Consider the following 20,934-nt stretch of genomic DNA (forward strand, 5'->3'; position numbering starts at 1 on the left):
GCCACTGGCGCCCTCTTCGACCTCAAGGACAAGAAGAACGTTATGCAGCGCTTTAAACGAAAGTGCCCAGCATACTGCATATTTTGCGGTCTGAAAAAAAAAATGAAAATAAAATAAAATAAAATCAATTTTTGAAGTCCGTTCTCCTGCCGGTGTAATGCTAAATTTGCCCAAACGGAACTAAACGGAAGGAAGGCCCGTAAAAGTTGGGCCAAACGGAACCAACCGAACCGAAGGCCCACAAAAGCTGGCTCAAACGGAACCAAACGGCACGAGAAGCCGTAATAACGACGTTCACCGTAGATGGACGAAATAAAAAATAAAAAATTAATACACATACTCGGTAAATACTCGAAAAACCACCCGTCGTGACCTGCAATTTACAAAATAATACATACATATAATAATGAATCTCGTGGCCATATAGTATTCATAAGTAAGTAAAATATCTTAGAGAATTAGAAAAATTATATCAAGGCAACAAAAGTATCTACGCGGGCAGCGTCATGGCTCCTTCGTGACAGATATCAATCTAGTTGTCCAACTTCGACCATATTCCTTCAACCGGTCCACTTCGTATTTTCCAGCCCAGTAGAAATTTCAAAAGAGAACATTTGAATTCAATTAGCATTAGGCGGTATGGCCAAGCTGCGTGGGTTCGAATGCGTATTTTCATAGACGTCGCTGCTAACCATCTCGGACCACTCATATAGGCTACCTGGATCAAAGACAAAGGCCTCCCCAGCAGGTGCTCGAGACGCGTAGTGTACGTGCTACCCTGTAAGCTTACCCTGTAATGATAGCTGGCGGCACCGGTGGCGGCAAGTGCTTCGAAGGGATGATGTCCACGTTTTGACGTGGAGGCAGGAGAAGAGTTGAACAAAGGGTCTTTGAATGCACGATTAGTCATCCAGTCAATCGCATCAATTGGAGAGAGAACCTACTTGCATTCCAGACGTACCATCCAATGAACTGTACGTTCGAAGCAAATCCCTCCGTCTCATTCATTCTGCCCTGAGTGGGCGACTGTCTGTCTACAAACCTGGGCTTTGGGGGGACTCTATTCTTCTTTGCATCTCTAGCGCAGGATCACTCACACCGCTACATTACATACGAGGAAGAAAATGCCTGCGAACCTCGAGGTCCCCATCTTCGGCCCCGCCTCCGCGCTCCCCGCCATCGCAGCCGGCGCAGCCCGCATCGAGCTCAACGCCGCGGGGTCCTACCTAGCCGGCGGCCTGACGCCCACCGTCGAGGATGTGGCACATCTCCGAGATGCGCAAGTCCCCGTGCGCGTCATGATCCGCCCGCGCGGTCCTCCCATGGGGCAGGAGGAGGAGGGGCAACGAGACTTCCTATACTCGGATGCCGAGATCGACGGGATGGTGCGGTCCATCGAGGAACTCAAGGCATCGGGCGCGATGCGTGTCGGGGAGGGGTGACGGCTTCGTGTTTGGGGCTCTGTCGGCAGTGACAGAAACCGAGGGTGGTGGTGGTGGTGGTAGCAGGGTCGTTCTGCAGGTTGAGACTGCGCAGAGGCTGGTTGCGGCTTCGAGGCCGTACAAGACCGTCTTCCATCGCGCGTTCGACGACATTGTGGGCTGCGACAACGTGGGTGGTGGTGCCGCCGCCGACGACGACGGGACTTCGGGAACAGTGACAGAGTGGGAGAATGCGTTGGCGTCGCTTGTGCAGATGGGCGTCGACGGCATCCTCACGTCAGGCGGTCCTGGCAATGCGGCCCAAAACATCGCCACACTGAGAAAGATCATGGCAAAGGCTGGCGACAGTATCGAGATTATCGCGGGCGGCGGGGTAAGAAGCGGCAATGTGGGAGAGCTGTGCTCAAAGATAGATCTAGGCCGTGGCGGGAGAGGTAGTGATGGGAAAGAACCGTGGGTCCATTCTTCTTGCCTGACAGGAGGAGATGATGAGGTGGATGCGACAGAAGTCCGGAAGATCCTAGGAGAGCTCAACTCAAAATAATGATCCATATCTATGGAGGATCATTTCGGCCAAAATCGCCCCTCTCGGATCTTGCGGGCTAAGCGAACCGGCCGAGGACAGTAGTAACGAGCATGTGGGAAATCGCATGTTGAAAGCTTCTGTCCGTACGAATGGCTGTGGCCTTGACATACAATATGACGGGAGACTAATCGTATTGGAACTTGGACTGGATGTGAGCAAGCCCTTACAGATCAAGTTACCTCTATCAAACATCTCAGGGATTTCACATCATACCAGCCGCGATCCCGACCGGATGCTACAATAACTTGAGAAACGTACACTCGATTTTCTTAGTACTGATACAGGAGTCGACGGAAACCTCCCCCTCCGCCTCTTACAATTGACAATCTTCTACTACTTCCTCCGCTGCATAGACAAGACAACTAGCACGCCTTCGTATGTGTGGGATATGTGGAAGAGTGTTGTCGGTCCTCCTAGCACCATTATGCTAGAAATTTAGCAGTAGTAGGCGAATACTTATGGAAAGGAGGTCCCTCTGGCTCTCTGCACCTGAAAGCCACAGTTCTGTCGTCAATAGCGTCAGGGTCATCCGGCCCGACGCCCCCATACAGTCGGGCTTCGCCCGTGCTGACGATGATATGGCCATTCAACGGCGTGTCGGGTTCGCAGTTCTCGGACCTGTAAAAGAGTTGGTATAGAGTCAGCATCATATGTATAGAAGACAACGTCTGTATGATAATCATGGCCATTGCGTCTCTTTCTCTTATTCTTCTTCTTCTTTCATTGCATACTTGCTTCGTTCGGGCGGTGAGAACAAAGAGGAACGACAGACAGACACCCGATAGGGAAGAGAATGCAAGGGAAAATTATTCGTACTTGTACAGCGTGCAGTTCATGACAGTAGTGCCATAAATCCTGACCGATGAGACCCCCTGTGGCGATCCGACGTGTAAGGGAGAGCCCTCCAAGCTGACTACTCGAGACCGTCGGTTAATGTCTTCCTAATCTCGTCACGAAAGGCGCAAGACTGGGCCTCGAAACGTTTCAAAGCTTACTACATGTGTCCCTCTGGCCGTAGCGCTTGGGCGTGGTAGGGTCGGTGTAATTGAGGCAGGGTATGGTTTCGTCAATACCTTGAAAGTCGGGGTTGGGACACAACTCGACAATCTCCCCGACCGCGGTGATAGCTCTGCTACGAATCCTATCCGTGGTCGACATCGCCATGGCAGCACTGAGGCTGGAGTTGGAAAGAAAGATGACAATGATGAGAGTGAGCATCATGTTGAGAAACTTAGTAGATAGGTAGAAGCCAGAGGATATGATGATGGATTTCAGACAGTGATGGTGGAGGTATGATGATCGGGAACAGGCGATGTTCTTCCACATGGCATGTAAACCCCCATTATGTAGTCAGTCAGTCCCCCTCCTTCCAGCTCGCAACAACTCTCAACACGTTCAACCAAAGAGAGATCGTCAGCCATCTCGACGATAGATTGAGGGAAAGGATGCTACACGGATCCGATATCGCAAAATGTCTCGATCTTTTCAGCTCAGGGGGCACAGCTGATGTGCAGAAAAAGGCCACGATGCTTCGTAAGATTGAGTAATGGTGTTTGTCGTGGCACGATCTCAAACGAAGCTGCTTAGGCGAACCCATGTTACATGCTGGTTCTCTCGGGTATTGCAGAAACAGGATAGCTTGAAAGAAATCTCCTTGGTCATATTGCGGCTGTGAAGACCAAGACATAGAAAGCCGGCTCATCCCTGATCGCGAGACTGCCCAGCAGCATGGTTGACAAGGTTACTAACTCAATTCCTATATATTCCAATCCGTAGCGAGCATTTAATGTGTCCACATGATGTCATAAGATACCATACCCAAGTCTTGGGTCATGTCTTATACCTTTAACCGATTTGTCTAAGTTTAATCTCCCGAACGCTTGTAGGCGTGTTTGCGATACATCCAACGAAGCTGAAGCAAGACATCGCCGCCACGGTGTTGGAGCAAGAAGGCAGTTTTGGTAGATTAAGATATGCCATTTTGAATATAGCTATAAGTATAGCCGAAAAGAACGAATAAATAGAGTCATATAGCAATATCGTGATGTCGCTTGCCGTGTGCAAGACCAAGATCGGAAACCAAATGATGGGAGGTTCGTCAAAATTAACGAATGGGAAACCAATTCCACAGAAACGAAATGGTATCGCTATATCATCCAGGCGTGTGAAATCATATATTTCTGAGAGATACCTGTCCGTTGCACCAGGCTTACAGCTCCTCTCCAACTCGAAGCCCTGATCCGCCGACCCAGCCATCACGCTCGTAGTAGCGGAAGACCAAGTCATAATCCTCAAAGTCATGGACAATTCTGTCGATGCGACGGTAGCCTCGGATCTTCTCGAGACGCTTGTTTCGAGCAACACCTTTGGCTACGTCGTCTCCCTTGGCCTCGAACAGCGTAACACTGAAATGACCCGGCTTGAAGATCTCCACCACGTACTCAATAACCTCGGACGTCTCTCGGCCCTTTTGCCCCCCCGGGACGTTGGTCTCGAAAGATGCGTACGAGCACTGAGGCTCGGGGGTTACATGAACAGTGAAGTAGTGAGTAGACTTCTCGCCACCCTCACCGAGGTGAGGGGAGGGGATGACTCCATTGGCAGAGAAGCCACATGGATCAAACATGTAGGCATCAATGCGAGCGTCCGGGTACTTGTCCTTCGGATAGACGCCAGAGAGCCCGCAAGCATCCGAGACAACGGTACCAAGCACGTGACCCTCTGTAGCTTGGTTGATCTCAGCCAACTCAGACATGGGGGTGTGGGTACCGTTCCCGTCTGAGTTGCTGTCCAAGCTAGCGGCATCGAATGTCTCATCTGTGTGACTGACGGCTGTGCTGGTCGTTTTGAGCGTATCAACGCTGGCGGACAAGTCGCCCAGGCTTTCCTCGGCAACTTGCTGTGCCTCCTGAACCTGCTTAGGACACTCAGCGCGCGCGACCGCACTCACGCGATCCAAGTAAAACTGCTTAGCATTCTCAGGGTCGAGATCAGTCATTAGGATCTCGAGGGTCTCGTCGTTACTCTCGGGAGCGCCGTTGAAGGCCGTGGCCAGCCCAGTGGGAATCTTCCAGCCGCTGGGCAGGAAAGGCGGTTCCTGGTCGCTTTCGGGAGTACGAGGTGGCGAGTTGGTCTGCGGAGAGGTGATGTAGAGGTACCAGTGATCTCCATTCATCTTTCCCACCATGTACGCACTACCGTGCTCGAATGTCTCGTCCAGGAAATCGACCTCCTGCTTCCAGCTCCGGTGGGGGCTCGGCTGCTTCTCGGGGTAGAGGAAGTTCTTGCGACTGTAGAACACTCGGTAAGGGGTTGCCGCCACGTGCTCGTCCTCCACACTCTTCACATTGTGGAACGGGAAGCCAGCCTCGACTGCTGCAATGCGAAGAAGGCTGTGCAAGCCTCGGAGCAATGTGGTGGTGCCGCAGGTCTTCAGAATTAGCTTGTGGGGGAAGACAAACATGCTGGACTCGGAGAGCAGGTAGGAATCGATATGCTCCGACTTGATGGTGGAGAGAACCTTGCAGTGGACCTCGTCCAGCATTGGCACCCAAATATCGGACGCCACGGCCTTCAGGCCGTCCGGCTTGACTCCATGGGGAAGAGCGTCCGCACTGGGTGCGAACCAGACTTCAAGAAGCTTCTCAGGCCCCTCGAAGGCGTTGGACGAGTCTAAATCTGCCGCGACTTCATGATTGATCGTCAACTGAGGTGTATCCTCAGACGGCGAGATGATTTGGTTGGTGGGTACTTCAAAGTCGACCATCTCCGTACTGCGACTGTGCAAGTCGTGAATATCCAAACACAACTCTTTTTTTCTTCTCCAGATTAGGACGGTCCTACTGCGAGGATCGATCGATCGAGACGGGCCGATGATGGACTGAATGGGGTTGGCGGCGGATACTGCAGCGACCGCGGAGCACTGACTGCCACCCAAACGAACCTTGCGGTGTTCGTCTGAGAGAGTAGGCCCACAGGTGGGTGGGAGAGAGGTCAGATGCTGGCTACGCCAGCAGCAATGCAAGTATATAGCTTGGTAACGTCTCACGTAGGGACGTTAAGGAGGGCGGCCGCGAGGCGGGAGGAGGAAGACCTGTGATGAAGGAATTGTGACTTGTTGATATCTAAGCCTCGCTCGTGCAAGAAACCGATACCTGTGGTGGAGTATCGGGCCTGGCAGACGAGGGTATCTGCAAAGATGGTGTGGTCGGGGTGGATAGTTGTTTGGTAAGAAAAACCGGAGAGGTGTGTGAAGAGGAACGGTGAAAACTGGGGTTATCGGGGCCTATGTGTCGAGTGTTAGTTAAGATAGTCGGGATGCCATGGCGCTTATTTATCTTTCACGTACTTTGCTGGCTTGGAGAGGAAGCGTAGCAGGTCCGCCGGGTTCATGGAAGAACTGATGGGATGGGATTACGACGACAGCAGGACAATGCGCCTGATTCGTAGAGTCAGGCCAGAGGTTCGGATCGTCTAGATCAAGCTTCCCGAGTGTTGAGTGAGAAACATGGACGGCCCAGATTCGTCAGAAGATGGAGCCAGCGTTTGGGAAAGCGGAAGCAGTTCACGAGAATCGGTCGTCGTGTCGTCGCGGTAGGGATTCGAGGTCCGTCGTCTGAAGGAGGAGTAACAAAAAAAGCTGAAGGGTCTTCTTGCTGAGAATAGAGTTTAGGCAAAGTAATGCAACAGCAGTAGCGGTAAAAGTTGAATGGCTGAAAACCAAAGGGGCAGAGCTTCTTTGGATCTGTCCAAGCGGAAATAATTTATATCCTGTTCTGCGCGGGAACAGTGGGCAGAGGTTGAGTCGGTAAAAGTCAATCAAAGTTAAGCCGGGGAGCGAGAGGTTTTTCTTGATTCAGCACCTGCACGACTATGGCAGAATTTTGTGCCTGGCCCAATCGAATCAGCAGCAGTAAATCAGCTTTTGGTGGTGGGTGTGGATGATCGTGCATGTGCGCAGCAGCCGTCAGTGGGTAGGTGGGCTGTAACTCCAGGTACTCTTGCGGTCCTTGCAGGCCTTGTAGTGACTCCGAGGCACTGCGGGGACGCCTTTCCCTCTCTGCCTCTCTGCTGAGCCGCCTCCAACCACGGAGGTCGGTCATGTCACCATGCAGATTTTAGGGTGGAGACTCGGTTTTTTTGTGTGTGTTCTTCTTGGCGCATGGACGATAACTGCCCCAGCGCTCACTCTGTCAGGTACGAATGGGTAAACAAATGCAGTCGATCTCCCAGTCTTGGCATCAATCACAACCTTGGAAATATTGGGCTGACAGCTATCACCCAACCTTTGTTTCCCGTCGGCCTTATCTTTTGTTGGACTTGATATATTTGTATCTAACCTATATTAAACCACCACTAGACAGAGATGACTTGCCTGCTGCCGGCCACTTGCACGGCTGGGGATGGAGTGTACCTCATACCCAGCTTACACCGCTAGTGGAGTTTGGGCACCAACCAGAGGACAAGTAGAAAGAGTGAGCTTCCAACCATGCTCAATACCCGACATGTGCTACGTATTGCTTTGGATCCCCCAGCTGCGCTCCGTGTTGGTTGCATCGGATCTGTTTTCTTTGCTTCCAAAACAGAGAGTGTGCAACGGCAGCAAGAACCCTCGAGCCTCTCCAAGGGCCTAGGTTAGGCTATGTGCGTGATCTGCATCTCGCCAGAACCTCATGTTAAGTCATGACAGATAGAGTTAACACCACGGTTCCAGCCCACGCTCTTGCAAACAGCTATTGTCGTGTCTTGCAGATTATTGTCATCGTGGGCTGGCACATAACCTCACCAGTCGTCATTTGCTTGAATAACATATGTCGCATCGAATGCATGGGCAGCCCCGGTATGTTGTGCTGTTGGGTTGAAACCGAGACTTGACTCGGCTTGGCTTCATCCGGTAGCTGCCACAATATCCCGTGTGATTTGATTGAATAGGGGTTCCAGTGAGCAACCTCGATACTTGTCCGCCAGTAACGCTGCGTCTTTCCTTGTTGTTGTTTGCGCCGCCTGCTCTGCTGAGGTACTGGCCCCTGATATGTCCTTGCCATTCACTATGGTTCCCGCGGGGTAGACTGGTTGCGCTCCAGTCTCGATCAACATGACAAATTGTGGATCGATGGGCACAGCACCCAGAAAGCGCACGTTGAATTCCTGCGCCATCACCTCACCACCGCCTTTGCTGAAGATGTTAGTGCACTCAGCGCAGTTAGGGCAAACGAACCCGGCCATGTTCTCGATTACGCCAATGATAGGTATGCCCGTCTTGGAGCAAAAGTTGAGTTCTCTTCGAACGTCCGCCGTAGCTACTGCCTGGGGCGTGGTCACCACCACCGCCCCCGCGACCTGGCCGGGGCGCGCATCCTTCAAGAGGGGTTTCAGCTAGAGTGATGTGTTCGTCTGAAGTCCCGGGAGGCGTATCGATCAGGAGGTAGTCCAGCTCGCCCCATAGCACGTCGGACAAGAACTGGCGGACCATGGCGATCTTCTTGGGGCCGCGCCAGACCACGGCGTCGCCGCGACCGCGCAAGAGGAAGCCCAGGCTCATGCATCGTAGTTCGCCAACGCCCGCCTCGACATTTGCTTCGTGGACCGTCACCGGCAGCCAACCACCGGGGGCTTGTGTGACCTTTGCTTCTTCAATATTGAACATGCGTGGCATGGAAGGTCCGGTCAAGTCGACATCGAGAACACCGACAGAGTGGCCGGCGAGAGAGAGGGAGAGGGCGAGTTGTGTCGTGACGGACGATTTGCCGACGCCGCCTTTCCCGGACAATACCTGCCATGGATCACATTAGTCGAAGTTCACCATTTTCAGTTGAATCCAACCTAATACTACTACGAGAATGATATGCTTGACCTTGGTCAGAGACATCTCCGGCTTTCTGGTGACTTGTCGCGCTTGGGCAGTTGTAGAAGCGGGTTGAGTTGGGTAATTGATTAGGACGACACGGCAATAACCATCACTTTCTTCCAACGATTTTAATAGAAGTTTGAGTACTGCGAAGTAGGTGCGTGCCCAACTGCAAATCTATGTAGAGTCATAAAAGTTTCTTTAGTTATTTGCGCAAGGCCAGCGATTATCGGCGACGATATTCTGTCTGCATTTATCAGCAGCAGCTGCATTCGGCTACTGTATCTCGATAAAAGCTGTCTGCCCCTCCATATCCCAGAGAAACCCCCACCAACGGCCTGAGAGAAATGATGCAATGCGAGATTGGGTGCGAGAGAGACCCATGCTTATCGGCAATGTCTTACCGTAGCAGGCTAGGCTGGTTCAAATAAACCATTGAACTACAGTACAGGATTCTGCCAACGTTGAGATACGGAATAACGCCCCTTAGACCGTCCAATACACGTCTAAATCGAAATCAACGTTGACAGATACATCAACGCTTCGGATTTTCAACAGCTATTCCACCGTTGATTCCATACCGAATACACGTCAATAGGTTCGCCGGGCGTTTATTTCAGTGAATAGTTGTACTACGGTTGGTCTGAGCGTTGATTAGATCCAGCCTTTTCTGCTACGGTAGCCACGGCGTCTTAGCCACTAGCGATGGCGGCACATAGACCACAGAAGCCTAAGTACCTCCAAGCCACACAGCAGACAGCAGAGACGACCAGCAACTGTGCAGCACAATTATGCAAATCTTGGCGCCTGGGCTGAAGTAACCACACTCCACCCGCCCGCCGGCATCCTCGGCCATGGCAGCATGGGTGCGATTCTGCAGACAGGTACCTACCCCTGAGCAATGCTGAGCAATGCGCATTCCTGTTTGAATCGTGCTCCTGTAGGTACAACGACCATCGGGCTCGACAATCGGAGGGTACTTCTGTTCCGAGCGCTGTCCCCGTCTCACAGGCCTAGCTACTTGTCAGGAGTGGCCAGCCACCAGCCTGCCAGCGTGGAACCTCCCCATCCATAATCCATACTTTGTTATTATTAACCTACCATGCTTGCTGTTGTCATCTTTGATTCGTGTACTTCCCACTTATGATGGATCGCGACTCTCGGCTTATGATAACCTTTAATTGTTGTCGCGAGTCAACATGACCATTGTCTTCCACTCCCCAATATGGACGATCCATGGGGCTCGCCGTGGGCAAGCACAGATGCTGCTCCTCCCAACAACGTTCTACTCAACCCGCCTCCGAAAGCCTTCTTTGGAGGCACAAGTTTGACACACTCGCCCTCGCCAGGCCCATCGCCATGGGCTGACGACGAGACCTTCGGCGGTTGGACGGGAAAGTCGGAACACGACCTATTAGACGCCTCTCCGTGGGCCACGGCTGGTCGAGACTCGCCCTTGCGCACGCCGCATTTGAAAACGAAATCCTCCTCCATCTTCGAAAAGGAGAGTAATGGTTCTTGGCCAGGCTCGCCCGGGCTGAACCCTCCACCACGGTCTCGCGCTTCCTCCGTTTTCCGCCCGCCTCCCTCTCCCGACCCTTGGGCTGCCGATTCGCCGTGGCTCGATGCAACACCTAGACAACCGCCGCCCAGCGCCGACGCGACTGGCAACAAAAGTCTCAGACCCGAAGATGCTCCTTCTCCCAGACCGGGTCCTTCCCCGATAGTACTATCCCCATCTAAACTGCCTGAAGAAGACGAGGGCGATGGAAACGCCGGACCTCACGATAGCCTGTCCAGGCCCTCTTCGACTTTTTCTACTGAGGACAACGGCCGTGCTCCGGAACGCCAGGATTCACCCATCACCTCGATTGACGAGGACGCCAGTCTGAGGCCACAACAGCCGAGCACGAGAAAGGTGACGGGAAAGATTGCCGTTCTAGTAGACAAGTTCGATGGTCTTGCAAGAGCAGCGTCGGAAGAACCAATTGAACTCCAGAGGCCAACCTCGTCTAGAAATCAGAGCAAGGAAATATCACGCGAGACCCTGCAGCCCACTGCTGGTGATGAGCTCAAGACGGATTCAGCTGAGGCCTCGGTGGCCTTTGACGACGCAAGGGAGGCTGTAGTGGATAACGAGCAATTGAATGGTTCCACTGCTGTTTCTGCCAGCCCGGATGGCAAAAGGGATGGCTTCGAGGAGTCTAGCACCGTTGCCCACTCCGAGACTCGACGATCCGCATCTGTCCCCGTCCAAGAACTGATAGAGAAGTTCGGTCCTATCAGCTTCAACGTCGATTTGGATGGCCTTCAGACAATATTCCCCGACATCCCTGACGACGCCAGCAACGGTGCTAATGGGGACGGCGAGCTGCCGGACCGTATCATATCTGACAGTTTCACCAATCTCGAACAGCGACGAATCTGGTACCGTATTTCCAGATATGGGTCTATAAGGAAACACGACTCAGGCGATGACGAGAATTACCTCGGGATTCAATGGGCTACGTCGAAAGTTCATGAAGAGACAGTCAAGGTTGTCCGAAGATGGAAGGAAGAGGATTCGATCTCTGGACGGCCGACGTTTGGTCTAGGCAAGCGAACGAGTGGCTTCAACTGGGATTTGGGCTCCGCACCCATCGATATGGACAAGATATTCGCTCGGAAGCCGCGAGCCTCCACAAAGAGCAGCATCCCTACGGTTGCATTGCGCAGCTCTGTTGAACTACCCAATGGTCGAACCGTTAGGGCTTCAACACTACCTCACAGCTCCCTGACTGGCCCGCGTGTTGGAGCCAAAGCTTTTGGTTGGAGCTCCGCTACTCCCGAGCCGTCGTCGCCGGCGTTACCGTTGGGGACAGAAACAACAGCGTCTCCAAACCCAGATTCAGCCCGGAATTCACTCTCCTTGCCCCCTACTCCAGCAGTTGCCACGGCAGTTGCTTCAAAACCAGTACCCCAGAACCGTTACCCCCAATCCAGCACATCAGCACATCTAGAGATGAGGTGGACGAGGGTGATGACGATGACGATGAATGGGGTGAAATGGTTGCCTCGCCCACTTTTGCCAAAGGACTTAGTCTCAGCAATGGTTTCCCCGATATTGGAAACCCGGAGCCTTGCAGCTCGAAGCTAGATACGACCCTCCCCGAAGACTTGGAGCAGATGCCCTTCCAGCAGCACACACCTGAGGAGATATCTATCAATACCAGCAATCCCGAGGACACATCAAATGCTCCGGCTTCTGAACAGGTCGCAGAGTCTACTAGCCTGTTCTCGTCAGACACAAGTAATTCCCAGTTTACAGCGGATATCCTGGCATTTGAGCCAGTGGCCGAGTCTACGAGCTTGTTCTCAGCAGAGAGTGAAAGCCAGGGGGGGACATGAATCCAAGGATCAGGCTACCGATCCATGGGCCTTTGCAGATTTCTCTTGCTTCGAGACTCCGGCTCCCCAACCTATACAAGAACAGCAAGCAGAGGCGCCCATTGCAGACAAATCGACTGGACCCCCGGTTCAGGTAGCGAACAAGCTCCAGACAATCCCGGAGATGCCAACCCCAGCAACGGTCATTCTTGGCCCAGTCCAATCCTCGAAAAAAGAGGAGCAGGAGGGAATGAGCCAAGCCGTCGAAGATATTATTCGAAACCTCCCCGATCTATCCTACATGCTTCGGTAATTAAAAGAGAGAGAGGAATGCCTTTATTTGGGGCGACATATTACTATACATTATGTGCTTATTTCTACGACATCTGTTCGGTTGCATATATCATCTAATTCTAGACAGCTGTCGTTGGGTCAGAACGGGGTTGTGTGTATTTTTACGATTTACCGACGAATGTGTGGGATGATATCAAGCATAGGAGCCGGCGTTTGGTTGGATAAATTCATGGATTATCATGTAGCATTTGGGCAAGTAAAAGGAATCTAGCAAACGAGGGTCCTCACGAATAAAAATACACCGTTCATGCTTAACGAAAACCCGGATGAGTCACGGGGTGTTCAAGATTGGCCAATCCAACATCAACCCTTGGCTTCCACTACTAGATATGGCATTTCCTCTGCTGCTCGTTCAACAGAGCAGACGACTGGAAGAAGCCATGGGGCAGTTCAAAGTCCGGATCGCGCCGTCGCATGATGGCAACCGCTTCTTGCACCACATCGTATCCAAAGTTGAAGTCGCCGAATTCATCGGCGCTCTCTACAACACACCAAACAGCAGTCAGCTTCAACTACTTACTCAGAAACAGCTACAATAAGGAATGGGTAGATGGATGCATAGCCACAAAAATGTATCTGTGCCAGCCATCATCGATCGATCAGCTTACTGGGTATGTCCTGAATGGGGAGGAACTTGGATGCCGCCTCCCGCACGCGCTCGGCCTCGTCCTGGCCCGCGTTGGACAGGATCTGCATGGCGCTGCAGCGGTTCCGCCGCAGCGACTCGAAGAGCGCGAGGCGCGAGGCGACGTCTTCGGGGTTCGTCGTCGCGCCGGATAGGAGGGATTCCCAGGGCCACGCCGTCTTCGATGCTTTGGGCTCCGCCTTGGCCTTGATCTGTTGTTATTATGACGGGGGTACTTATTAGTCTTGGGTACTTTGGAGAGCCATGTTTTTCTTCGTCTCTCGCGTCCCATATGTGGTTGATGTGAGAGTAGGCTTGACTTACGGGGCAGCATGGGATGGGCAGCGTCGCCAATTAGGATCAGTGATGCTTTTCTCCATGTGGGAAGGGGTGGGCGGTAGAGTAGCGCCCATTGTTTGACTGTCGTGGCTTTGCTAAATACCATTCGTTGGCTTCATGTTGGGCTGTTTGGGGGATTATGATATACCTCATGATGGCCTTGAGATAGGGGTGGAAATCATCATATCGCCTCAACAGTTCTGACGTATCTACAGAGGCATGCCAGTCTGGTCGCTGTTAGGTTAGATATATACGAAAACGGCGCCAAAGCAGAGAGGCGATTTCTTATTGAGATTGCTCTCCAGCTTACCCTCAGGGTTCTTGGCGACTTCGTCGCTATTGTGGAACATAGCCACAAAGTTATGTTCTTCGTTACTGTTTAGAAAGCAAGTTAAGATACGACAAGACAGGCAGACTTGGTCAGCCGCGCGAATACAGGAAGGGAGAATACTAACTTCCGACATGGATACGATATGAGCCGTTTGTCATGGCTCACGAAGAACTTCATCCGCCCATCATCCCCATCAAGCCAACCTCTGGTCGCCGGGTCGGACGCGATGTCGGCCGCGGGTATGAGGAACCGGTAGCAGAAATTGTAGTCCTTCTGGGGCAGAGGGGGGTTGTCATGGCCAAGGACTGTCTTGGCTGCGTTTGTGTGTATCCCATCGGCAGCTATCACCAGATCGCCCGATATTATCTGGCCACCAGCCAGTCTGATAGAGGAAGACTCCGGCAACTTACCCCGATTATGTTAGCATCTTTGAACGGGGCTCGACCTTGACGGGATCATGAGCATGAACGTGCAAACCCACAAATTCAACGACCTCGGAGTTCAGATGGATCTGAACCGGCGCACCACCACCATTCATAGTCTCCTCCTGCATCGCCAACCTCCGCAGCTCCTCGTGCAGGTCGACCCGATGCGCAAAGAACCAAGGCGCGCCGTATCTGCCCTCCACCGACGCGTGGCTGACCTCGTGGAACCGCTCGAGCGTGGCCCCGTCGGCGCGGTAGCTCCGCCGCACCGCCACGAACCCCGACCGGACGGGGTCGAGGCCCCAGCCCAGCAGCGGGCGCGACGCGTTGGGCGGCAGGTGGATCGCGGCGCCGACCTCGTGGGCGAACGCGGAGCGCTCGTACACGTGCACCTCGAAGAAGTTGTCGTCGTCGGGGCCCGCGGCGCGGCGCAGCGCGATGGCGGCCGAGAGGCCGGCGATGCCGCCGCCGACGATGACGACTTTCAGACCCATGATGGATGATTGACGGGACTGCCGGGTACTTCGTGGTCGGTTCCAAATGTAAGTCAATATCCTTAAGCTGGGTGGGTGGGATTTTAGCCCCCCCTGATGTGACGCTGGCAAAGTAGCCGATGCGAACGAATCACCAACGCGTGATTTCCATTGGCTGAGACATGAGAAGCAAATATATTGCAGGAAAATGGGGTACATGCCGAGGTCGTTTGAGTTGACGTGGGTGCTGTTAACTCGGACTTGCGCCATCTGGTGTCCGGTCATAGCGAGGTTTGGCCTGACCTTATGTAAACGGGTTTAGTCAACGCATATTATTGGTGGCAAATCCAAACGATGGCATATGAAGCTAAGGCATCTCAGTTCATACCCAAGAAGTAATTATCATTATTATTATTAGAAAGACCGCCTCTCTGTCTGAACACAGCTCTACCCGGTCTAGTACTTGAACAGCCTGACGGCATCACCAGCATCACCACCGGTCCCAGCTCCGGCTCCGGCCGCCTTCAACAGCTTCCGGTTCCTCCAGCCATAGTAGACCCTGAGCATGACGCAACCCACGGCGACCATGAATAGCAGCGCCGCATTGACCCAATGCCCCGTCGGGTAGCCCGTCCCGGCCTCCTCGGGCTTATAAATAAAGACGCCGACGATCTGCCCCGGCGCGCCGCCGAGCCCGATGTTCAAGGCGATGGCCAAGCCGACGGAGGCGGTGGCGAAGATGTTGGAGCTCAACCAGCCCAGCAGCGGCGGGATGCAGGCGAAGGCGCCCGAGGCCGCGACGATGAGGCAGCCGTAGCGCGCCGAGTAGGCATCGGCGGGCAGCACGGCCGAGGCCAGGAAGCCGACGGCGCCGATGGTGGCCAGGACGGCCGAGTGCAGGCCGCGGGCGTTGAAGTGGTCGGCCGAGTAGGAGGTGAAGATCTGGACTACGTAGGCGACCTGTGTTGAGAGCATTGTGTTAGTATCAAGGAAGCACAGGAGGCAAATGCGTAGGTATATATACTTACAGCATACGGGGGAACCGTCATAAGCTGGGCTTCAAGGTCCTTGAACCCCAGTCCAGCCGTGATGGACGGAGTGAACAGCGATAACGAACTGAACGGCGTAGAGATACCAAAGTACACGAGGTAATGGCCCCAAAGCCTAGGAACACACACGCATAGAGTCAATAAAGGGGCTGGGTTCCATAGGGAGGGGGCTCGCGATTGCTACTGACCTCCAGTCGCACAGGGTCTCCTTGGCGTCGGGCCACGTCATGGCGTTGTGGTGGCCCTTGCTGCCCTCGACCGAGAGCCGCTGCACCGCGATGGCGCGCTCGTCCTCGCTCAGCCACTTGGCACCCTCGGGGTAGTCGGGCAGGAAGAAGAAGACGAAGAGGGCCGAGACGCACGAGGGGGCGCCCTCGATGATGAAGAGCCACCGCCAGGCCGACAGGCCGCCCGCCTGGTTCATGTGGCCGACGCCGTAGGCGATGGCGCCGCCAAAGGCGCCGGCGAGGGTGGCCGAGGCCAGGATGAAGGCGACGCGGACGCTTCGCTCCTCCGTCTTGTACCAGAACGTCAGGTAGTAGACCTGAAAGGGAAAGAAGAAGACGTTAGCCATGTAGTTCACACACATGTCCTCATACAGTGACTCGTATGAAAACTGGTTTTCGAGCAGAAGGGGTTGGCACAACTCACAAGTCCAGGAAACAGACCAGCCTCGAAGACTCCAAGCAAGAGGCGGACGGCCATTACGGCGCCATAGCTGTGGACACCTCCGAGGCCGATAGTCAGTGCGCCCCACGCGAACATAAGGAAGGCAATCCATCTTGACGGCCGGAGCTTCTTCAGGAGGATGTTGGAAGGGACCTCAAATAGACCGTAGGCCACCAGGAAGCTGCCAAATACTATTAGCTCTACTGACCCTGACTCATAGACGTCCAGTCTGTGGGCTGATGTCATGGCGTCGGTCATTACTCGACTAGATGACCCCATTGTGTAACTCACTACCGGCGTGTTAGCGCATGGTCTTCAAGGAGTCCAGACTGTTGGGGGCAACATACCATCATGAGAGCAATCGTATACTCATAATTAGTCACTGTATTGAGTACAAGGTTAGCAACCCCCCATATGCCTAGCCCAGGATGGAGAGTGGCCTGCTTACTTCCAGTCTCACTCAACAGGTCGTGATGGGTACTGGCGTTGAGTACCTTGGCATTGCCAATGTTGGAGCGGTCCAGGTAGCACAAGAAGTAGATGCCGGCCGACAAAGGAATGATCCTCATGTCTTGCTTGCGCCGAAGCGCCTTCTCGGCGGCCGGGTCAACCTGAGGGGTGGCGGACAGTGTTCGAACATCCTATTGACGTACATACATATGCATCAGTAAATTGGTATGTTCTTCATTCCGTGTAGACAATGGAGATTGCACCAGAGCGGTTCCCTGGATAAGTAGATACATACCTCGACGGGACTCCGGTACGCGGCGTCCTCGCTGAGCTTCTTCTCGGTCGCCATGTTGCTCGATTTCTGCTTTGGCAGCTGTCTAGGTTTGCTCGAGTTGTGAAAAGCTTAACCTACAACTCTTGTTCGATCGAAGCGGAATAAGCAACAAGCTAGCCAACCTACTCTGCTGACTGAAGGGGGGAGGGAGGCCAGGATTTTAAACCGATCGAACATGGCGGGGAGGGAAGAGCCGAAAAGACTTCCCACCCCCTCCCAGGCCAAGGCCAAGGACTCTGGCGATTAACCTTACAAGCTTTGGGAAAGGAGAGTTCAACAAGTGAGAGTGCCGCTGCTGCCATGGATGTATGTATGTGAGTGGACCGGCGGTGGATCTGCGGGGATTAGTTCTTGATAGTCCATGTCACTCTAGGGCGGCAACTCTGTCTTGGTACATACTTACCTAACCTAGACCAACAAGAGCATCTGGCCTTCGACCAGTTCAAAGAATGCCATACCGATGCTGATATATGCATACCCGTATATAGCACATCAACTCGATCGATACATGGCTAACTCGCACCTTGCGCAGCCTCTCTCACAACCACCCGTAGACTCGGCATATGTCCTGCAGGCATAGAGCATGTACAAGTCGCATGCAAGGCGTAGAGGGCTACTATATCATTTTATTTTTAGCATGGGCTTGAATAGATTGATATACAGCCTCAATCTTCTTTGAGCTGATCATACAGAGGTCGCGAATCAAGCCCTACTGGCGTACATGCCAAGACAGAACTGAGCACATTGGCACCCCCGGTCGGTCAACCAATAAAGTGACCACCACTACCCTTGTCGTCTACTAAGCCCTTAGGGTATCGGTGCCGATTGTCGGTGGCCACAAAATCACCGTCAGACCGTCTCTTTCGCCGAGAATCCCATCTGCGAGTCAGGGCAATGTGTGGACCGTTTCCCGGCCTTATTCCATTCAGCGATGCGGTGTGGTTCTACGCCGCATATTCTGTGGTTCGTTGGGTTTTTCGGATATGAGCTTAGCACCTATATCGGAAAAGCTAGGCTATATCACCTTGGTTCGATTGTAACGAATGCAAAACATCACTGGTGAAGCATGTTCAATTGCTGTTAACAGATCCTTCGCAGTCTAGAATAAGTAGGACGCAGGCAGAGAGAAAATAATAGATACATTGGCAGGTTAGCATATGCAAGCAAGGAGGGTCTGCTCCAGTTCTCCATCGTTTGGCCCCGATGCGGGGAAGTTGTTCTGGAGCGAGGAAATGCTTACCCGAACTTTTTACTGCCCGAAGTCTGATGGGTCTGGCCTACTTGTGTCACCGTCCGTATACCCAGCTAGATATTTCCACTTGACTCAGTAAGGGACCCAATGAGGGATGCGACTTTCTGCCCGTCAAACTAGGTAGGTATTATGTAGTATTGCATTAGATGGTATATCGTTTATATATTATTTCTTGGCATGTAGATGCCTCTTCAGTCGTACATCATCGGTCTAAATCTATGTCTTTCGTGTAGGTATCATCATATTGATCTCTCGAAGCATTCAACTCCCTATACGAATTCGCCGGCCATCTTTGGTATGCCATTATTACTCAGACCATCCGAAGGCGTGATCGGCCGCGAGAAGTTGGACGGCTTCCTCTGCAGCTTCCGCCTCGGCGCCGACTGCGAGGGCGGCGCGTTTGCCGGCGCCGGCGCGGGCCCTTGCCCTTGCGTGGGTGAACGCTGCTGCTGGGCGCCAGCCTTCCTCAGCCCCGCGATCGGCCGCGGGGTGCGCAGCGTCATGCTGCCTCCCGACGCCGACGACGAAGACCGGCTGCTGGTGCTGCTGGCGTTGGAATCCAGCGACGAGGAAGGCGAGTGCCGGAGCTCCCTCCTCTGCTGGCCCTGGCTTTGCTGGTAACTGCTGCCGGGCCGCGTGGGGGGTCGCCAGGGCACACCGCTGGCCCTTATTGTTGGGTACTGCTGCCCTGGTCCGTACTGCGACCGGCTGGCTGTGCTGTAGTGGCTGGAGCTCGTGCCCGGCCTCTGCTGTTGCTGTTGGTATAGTTGATGTTGTTGCTGGAGCTGCCTCGTGCTCAGCATCGGAGCGGTGGACGAGCGCGAGGTCATGCTGGAATTAGGAGTGTAGTTCGACATGGTGTAAGTACGCTCGGCACTGCTGCTGTTACTGCGCGTCCTGGGTCGTGTTATCCCGGCCTGGTTGGCCAAGTCATTCCAGTCGTCGCGCCATCCACCACCTGCGCCGCCGCGCGAGGGCGGCGCCAGAGTATGCCGCTGCTGCGACTGCGACTTGGCCTTCGCTTGGAGCAGCTTCGGCGGCAGCGGGGGCACCGGCGGGACGGAGCTCCGCTGCACGGGCGGCATAGTGGTGTAGTAGTTGGGTCGCACGGGCGAGTTGGCCATCAGCTCGGTCTTGGCGTCATCTTCGTCGGCTGCCGCCGCCTCTTTTCGCCCTCGACACGTCGAGATCGTTGGGCCGCGCTACTCTGCGCCCATGGTCGGCCACCTTGGTGAGGGCCTCCTCCGTCAATGTCGTCCGTCTGGATGATGACTTCGATGTCGATTTCGGGCGGGCCAGGGGCGGGGACGGTGCTAGTGGCGGCGTCGTCCTCTTCTCCGCCACCTTCTCGCCGGCTGCACGCTGCATGGAAGCCCGCCGAGAGATGCTCAGAAAGGCCTCATCGTCATCGTCCGCGACGAAGACGTTGTCCTGATGCGTAAGAAGTGAGGAGCTCGAGATGCCGGCCAAGGCGAAAGGTGTTGGGTTCTTGTTGATGGTAGCCGCAAGGGCGATGAAGGAAATTCTGCGCGACGCAGTTAGCAAGAGGTCCACTATAGTATATGCATAGTTTTTCTTATTTTTCTTCTTCATGATGGCGGGAAGTGTGAAGAAAGAGAAAAAGAGATGACGTGACATACAAGGCTACCACGCAGATGATCAAGTCGATCAGCGGATACGGTATCTGGTTCCCAAATATACCCAACGGATGTTCCGACTTGGATATGAGCAAGGCCGTCGCCACGGCGGCCGCGATCCAGACGGGGATGCCGAGCCGCGCCACGATGAGGGCGCTGGCGTGCACGTACTCGCCGCGGAAGTGCGGCGGGATATGGGGCGCGTCGTTGACATAGTTGCTGAAGGCGCCCCGGACGTGGATAGCCGTGTAGAGCAGCGACATGCCCGAGGCCACCAGGACGAGGTCGCACGCCAGCCGGATGCCCTCGGCCTCGATGGGGTTCACGAAGTGGAGGACGGCGAGGGCGACGCCGCCGCCCGAGACCAGGAACATGACGAGCACCGCTACCAGCATGAAGATGGGCCGCTTCCTCCGTCCCGCGGCCTTCTCCTTCTGCTGGCTGAACTCCTCGAGGGAGGCATTGAGGCGCTGCAAGTCATTGTCGCCGAGTCCCGCGGACTGTGTTTCGGATAACGCGCCATCCTTTTCCTTCACCGTAACCGTAGCCATCAGAGGCGGGGGCTGCTCTCTCTCTCTTTCTCCTCCTCCCTCGCGCACGGGATATTGGGGCAGCCAGCTGCACTCGGTAATCATGCGCAAGTATTACAATAAAACTTAATAATGTATAAGAAGGTTGTTGGCAATGAATAATCTGTCACGATGGACGAATAGAATATTCACTGGGTGGTACGCTAGTACAAGGTATATGATAAC

The 20,934-nt window shown here is 53.9% G+C and overlaps 9 protein-coding genes across 9 annotated transcripts; 2 read left to right on the plus strand and 7 right to left on the minus strand.

Annotated features, from left to right (window-relative positions):
- Positions 1–1,124: 1,124 nt before the first annotated feature.
- Positions 1,125–1,986, plus strand: PG994_002931 (uncharacterized protein; the record flags this gene model as incomplete). The annotated part of the gene is made up of 2 exons (XM_066854340.1): positions 1,125–1,425; positions 1,478–1,986. The coding sequence occupies 2 exons, from the start codon at positions 1,125–1,127 to the stop codon at positions 1,984–1,986; spliced, it is 810 nt and encodes a 269-aa protein (XP_066720195.1).
- Positions 1,987–3,012: 1,026 nt separating this feature from the next.
- PG994_002932 (uncharacterized protein) lies at positions 3,013–3,249 on the minus strand (the record flags this gene model as incomplete). The annotated part of the gene is made up of 1 exon (XM_066854341.1): positions 3,013–3,249. The coding sequence occupies one exon, from the start codon at positions 3,247–3,249 to the stop codon at positions 3,013–3,015; it is 237 nt and encodes a 78-aa protein (XP_066720196.1).
- Positions 3,250–4,237: 988 nt separating this feature from the next.
- PG994_002933 (uncharacterized protein) lies at positions 4,238–5,794 on the minus strand (the record flags this gene model as incomplete). Its single annotated transcript, XM_066854342.1, has 1 exon — positions 4,238–5,794. The coding sequence occupies one exon, from the start codon at positions 5,792–5,794 to the stop codon at positions 4,238–4,240; it is 1,557 nt and encodes a 518-aa protein (XP_066720197.1).
- Positions 5,795–7,914: 2,120 nt separating this feature from the next.
- On the minus strand, positions 7,915–8,896 carry PG994_002934 (uncharacterized protein; the record flags this gene model as incomplete). The annotated part of the gene is made up of 3 exons (XM_066854343.1): positions 7,915–8,403; positions 8,477–8,800; positions 8,858–8,896. 3 exons carry the CDS (start codon positions 8,894–8,896, stop codon positions 7,915–7,917), a joined length of 852 nt encoding a protein of 283 aa, XP_066720198.1.
- Positions 8,897–10,100: 1,204 nt separating this feature from the next.
- Positions 10,101–12,554, plus strand: PG994_002935 (uncharacterized protein; the record flags this gene model as incomplete). Its single annotated transcript, XM_066854344.1, has 3 exons — positions 10,101–11,801; positions 11,858–12,239; positions 12,301–12,554. 3 exons carry the CDS (start codon positions 10,101–10,103, stop codon positions 12,552–12,554), a joined length of 2,337 nt encoding a protein of 778 aa, XP_066720199.1.
- A 364-nt stretch (positions 12,555–12,918) lies between these two features.
- On the minus strand, positions 12,919–14,809 carry PG994_002936 (salicylate hydroxylase; the record flags this gene model as incomplete). The annotated part of the gene is made up of 7 exons (XM_066854345.1): positions 12,919–13,076; positions 13,204–13,432; positions 13,474–13,672; positions 13,708–13,793; positions 13,814–13,934; positions 14,015–14,295; positions 14,372–14,809. The coding sequence occupies 7 exons, from the start codon at positions 14,807–14,809 to the stop codon at positions 12,919–12,921; spliced, it is 1,512 nt and encodes a 503-aa protein (XP_066720200.1).
- A 435-nt stretch (positions 14,810–15,244) lies between these two features.
- PG994_002937 (major facilitator superfamily transporter) lies at positions 15,245–16,752 on the minus strand (the record flags this gene model as incomplete). Its single annotated transcript, XM_066854346.1, has 5 exons — positions 15,245–15,748; positions 15,817–15,952; positions 16,026–16,381; positions 16,489–16,687; positions 16,715–16,752. The coding sequence occupies 5 exons, from the start codon at positions 16,750–16,752 to the stop codon at positions 15,245–15,247; spliced, it is 1,233 nt and encodes a 410-aa protein (XP_066720201.1).
- A 41-nt stretch (positions 16,753–16,793) lies between these two features.
- PG994_002938 (uncharacterized protein) lies at positions 16,794–17,305 on the minus strand (the record flags this gene model as incomplete). Its single annotated transcript, XM_066854347.1, has 3 exons — positions 16,794–16,796; positions 16,854–17,147; positions 17,252–17,305. The coding sequence occupies 3 exons, from the start codon at positions 17,303–17,305 to the stop codon at positions 16,794–16,796; spliced, it is 351 nt and encodes a 116-aa protein (XP_066720202.1).
- A 1,543-nt stretch (positions 17,306–18,848) lies between these two features.
- On the minus strand, positions 18,849–20,814 carry PG994_002939 (adenosylmethionine decarboxylase; the record flags this gene model as incomplete). Its single annotated transcript, XM_066854348.1, has 4 exons — positions 18,849–19,291; positions 19,411–19,675; positions 19,725–20,067; positions 20,183–20,814. The coding sequence occupies 4 exons, from the start codon at positions 20,812–20,814 to the stop codon at positions 18,849–18,851; spliced, it is 1,683 nt and encodes a 560-aa protein (XP_066720203.1).
- Between the last annotated feature and the right edge of the window lie 120 nt (positions 20,815–20,934).

Source organism: Apiospora phragmitis (genome assembly GCF_038363925.1).
Source record: "Apiospora phragmitis strain CBS 135458 chromosome Unknown utg000003l:1.0-2676785.0:1.0-2680665.0, whole genome shotgun sequence".
Taxonomy (NCBI): domain Eukaryota; kingdom Fungi; phylum Ascomycota; class Sordariomycetes; order Amphisphaeriales; family Apiosporaceae; genus Apiospora; species Apiospora phragmitis.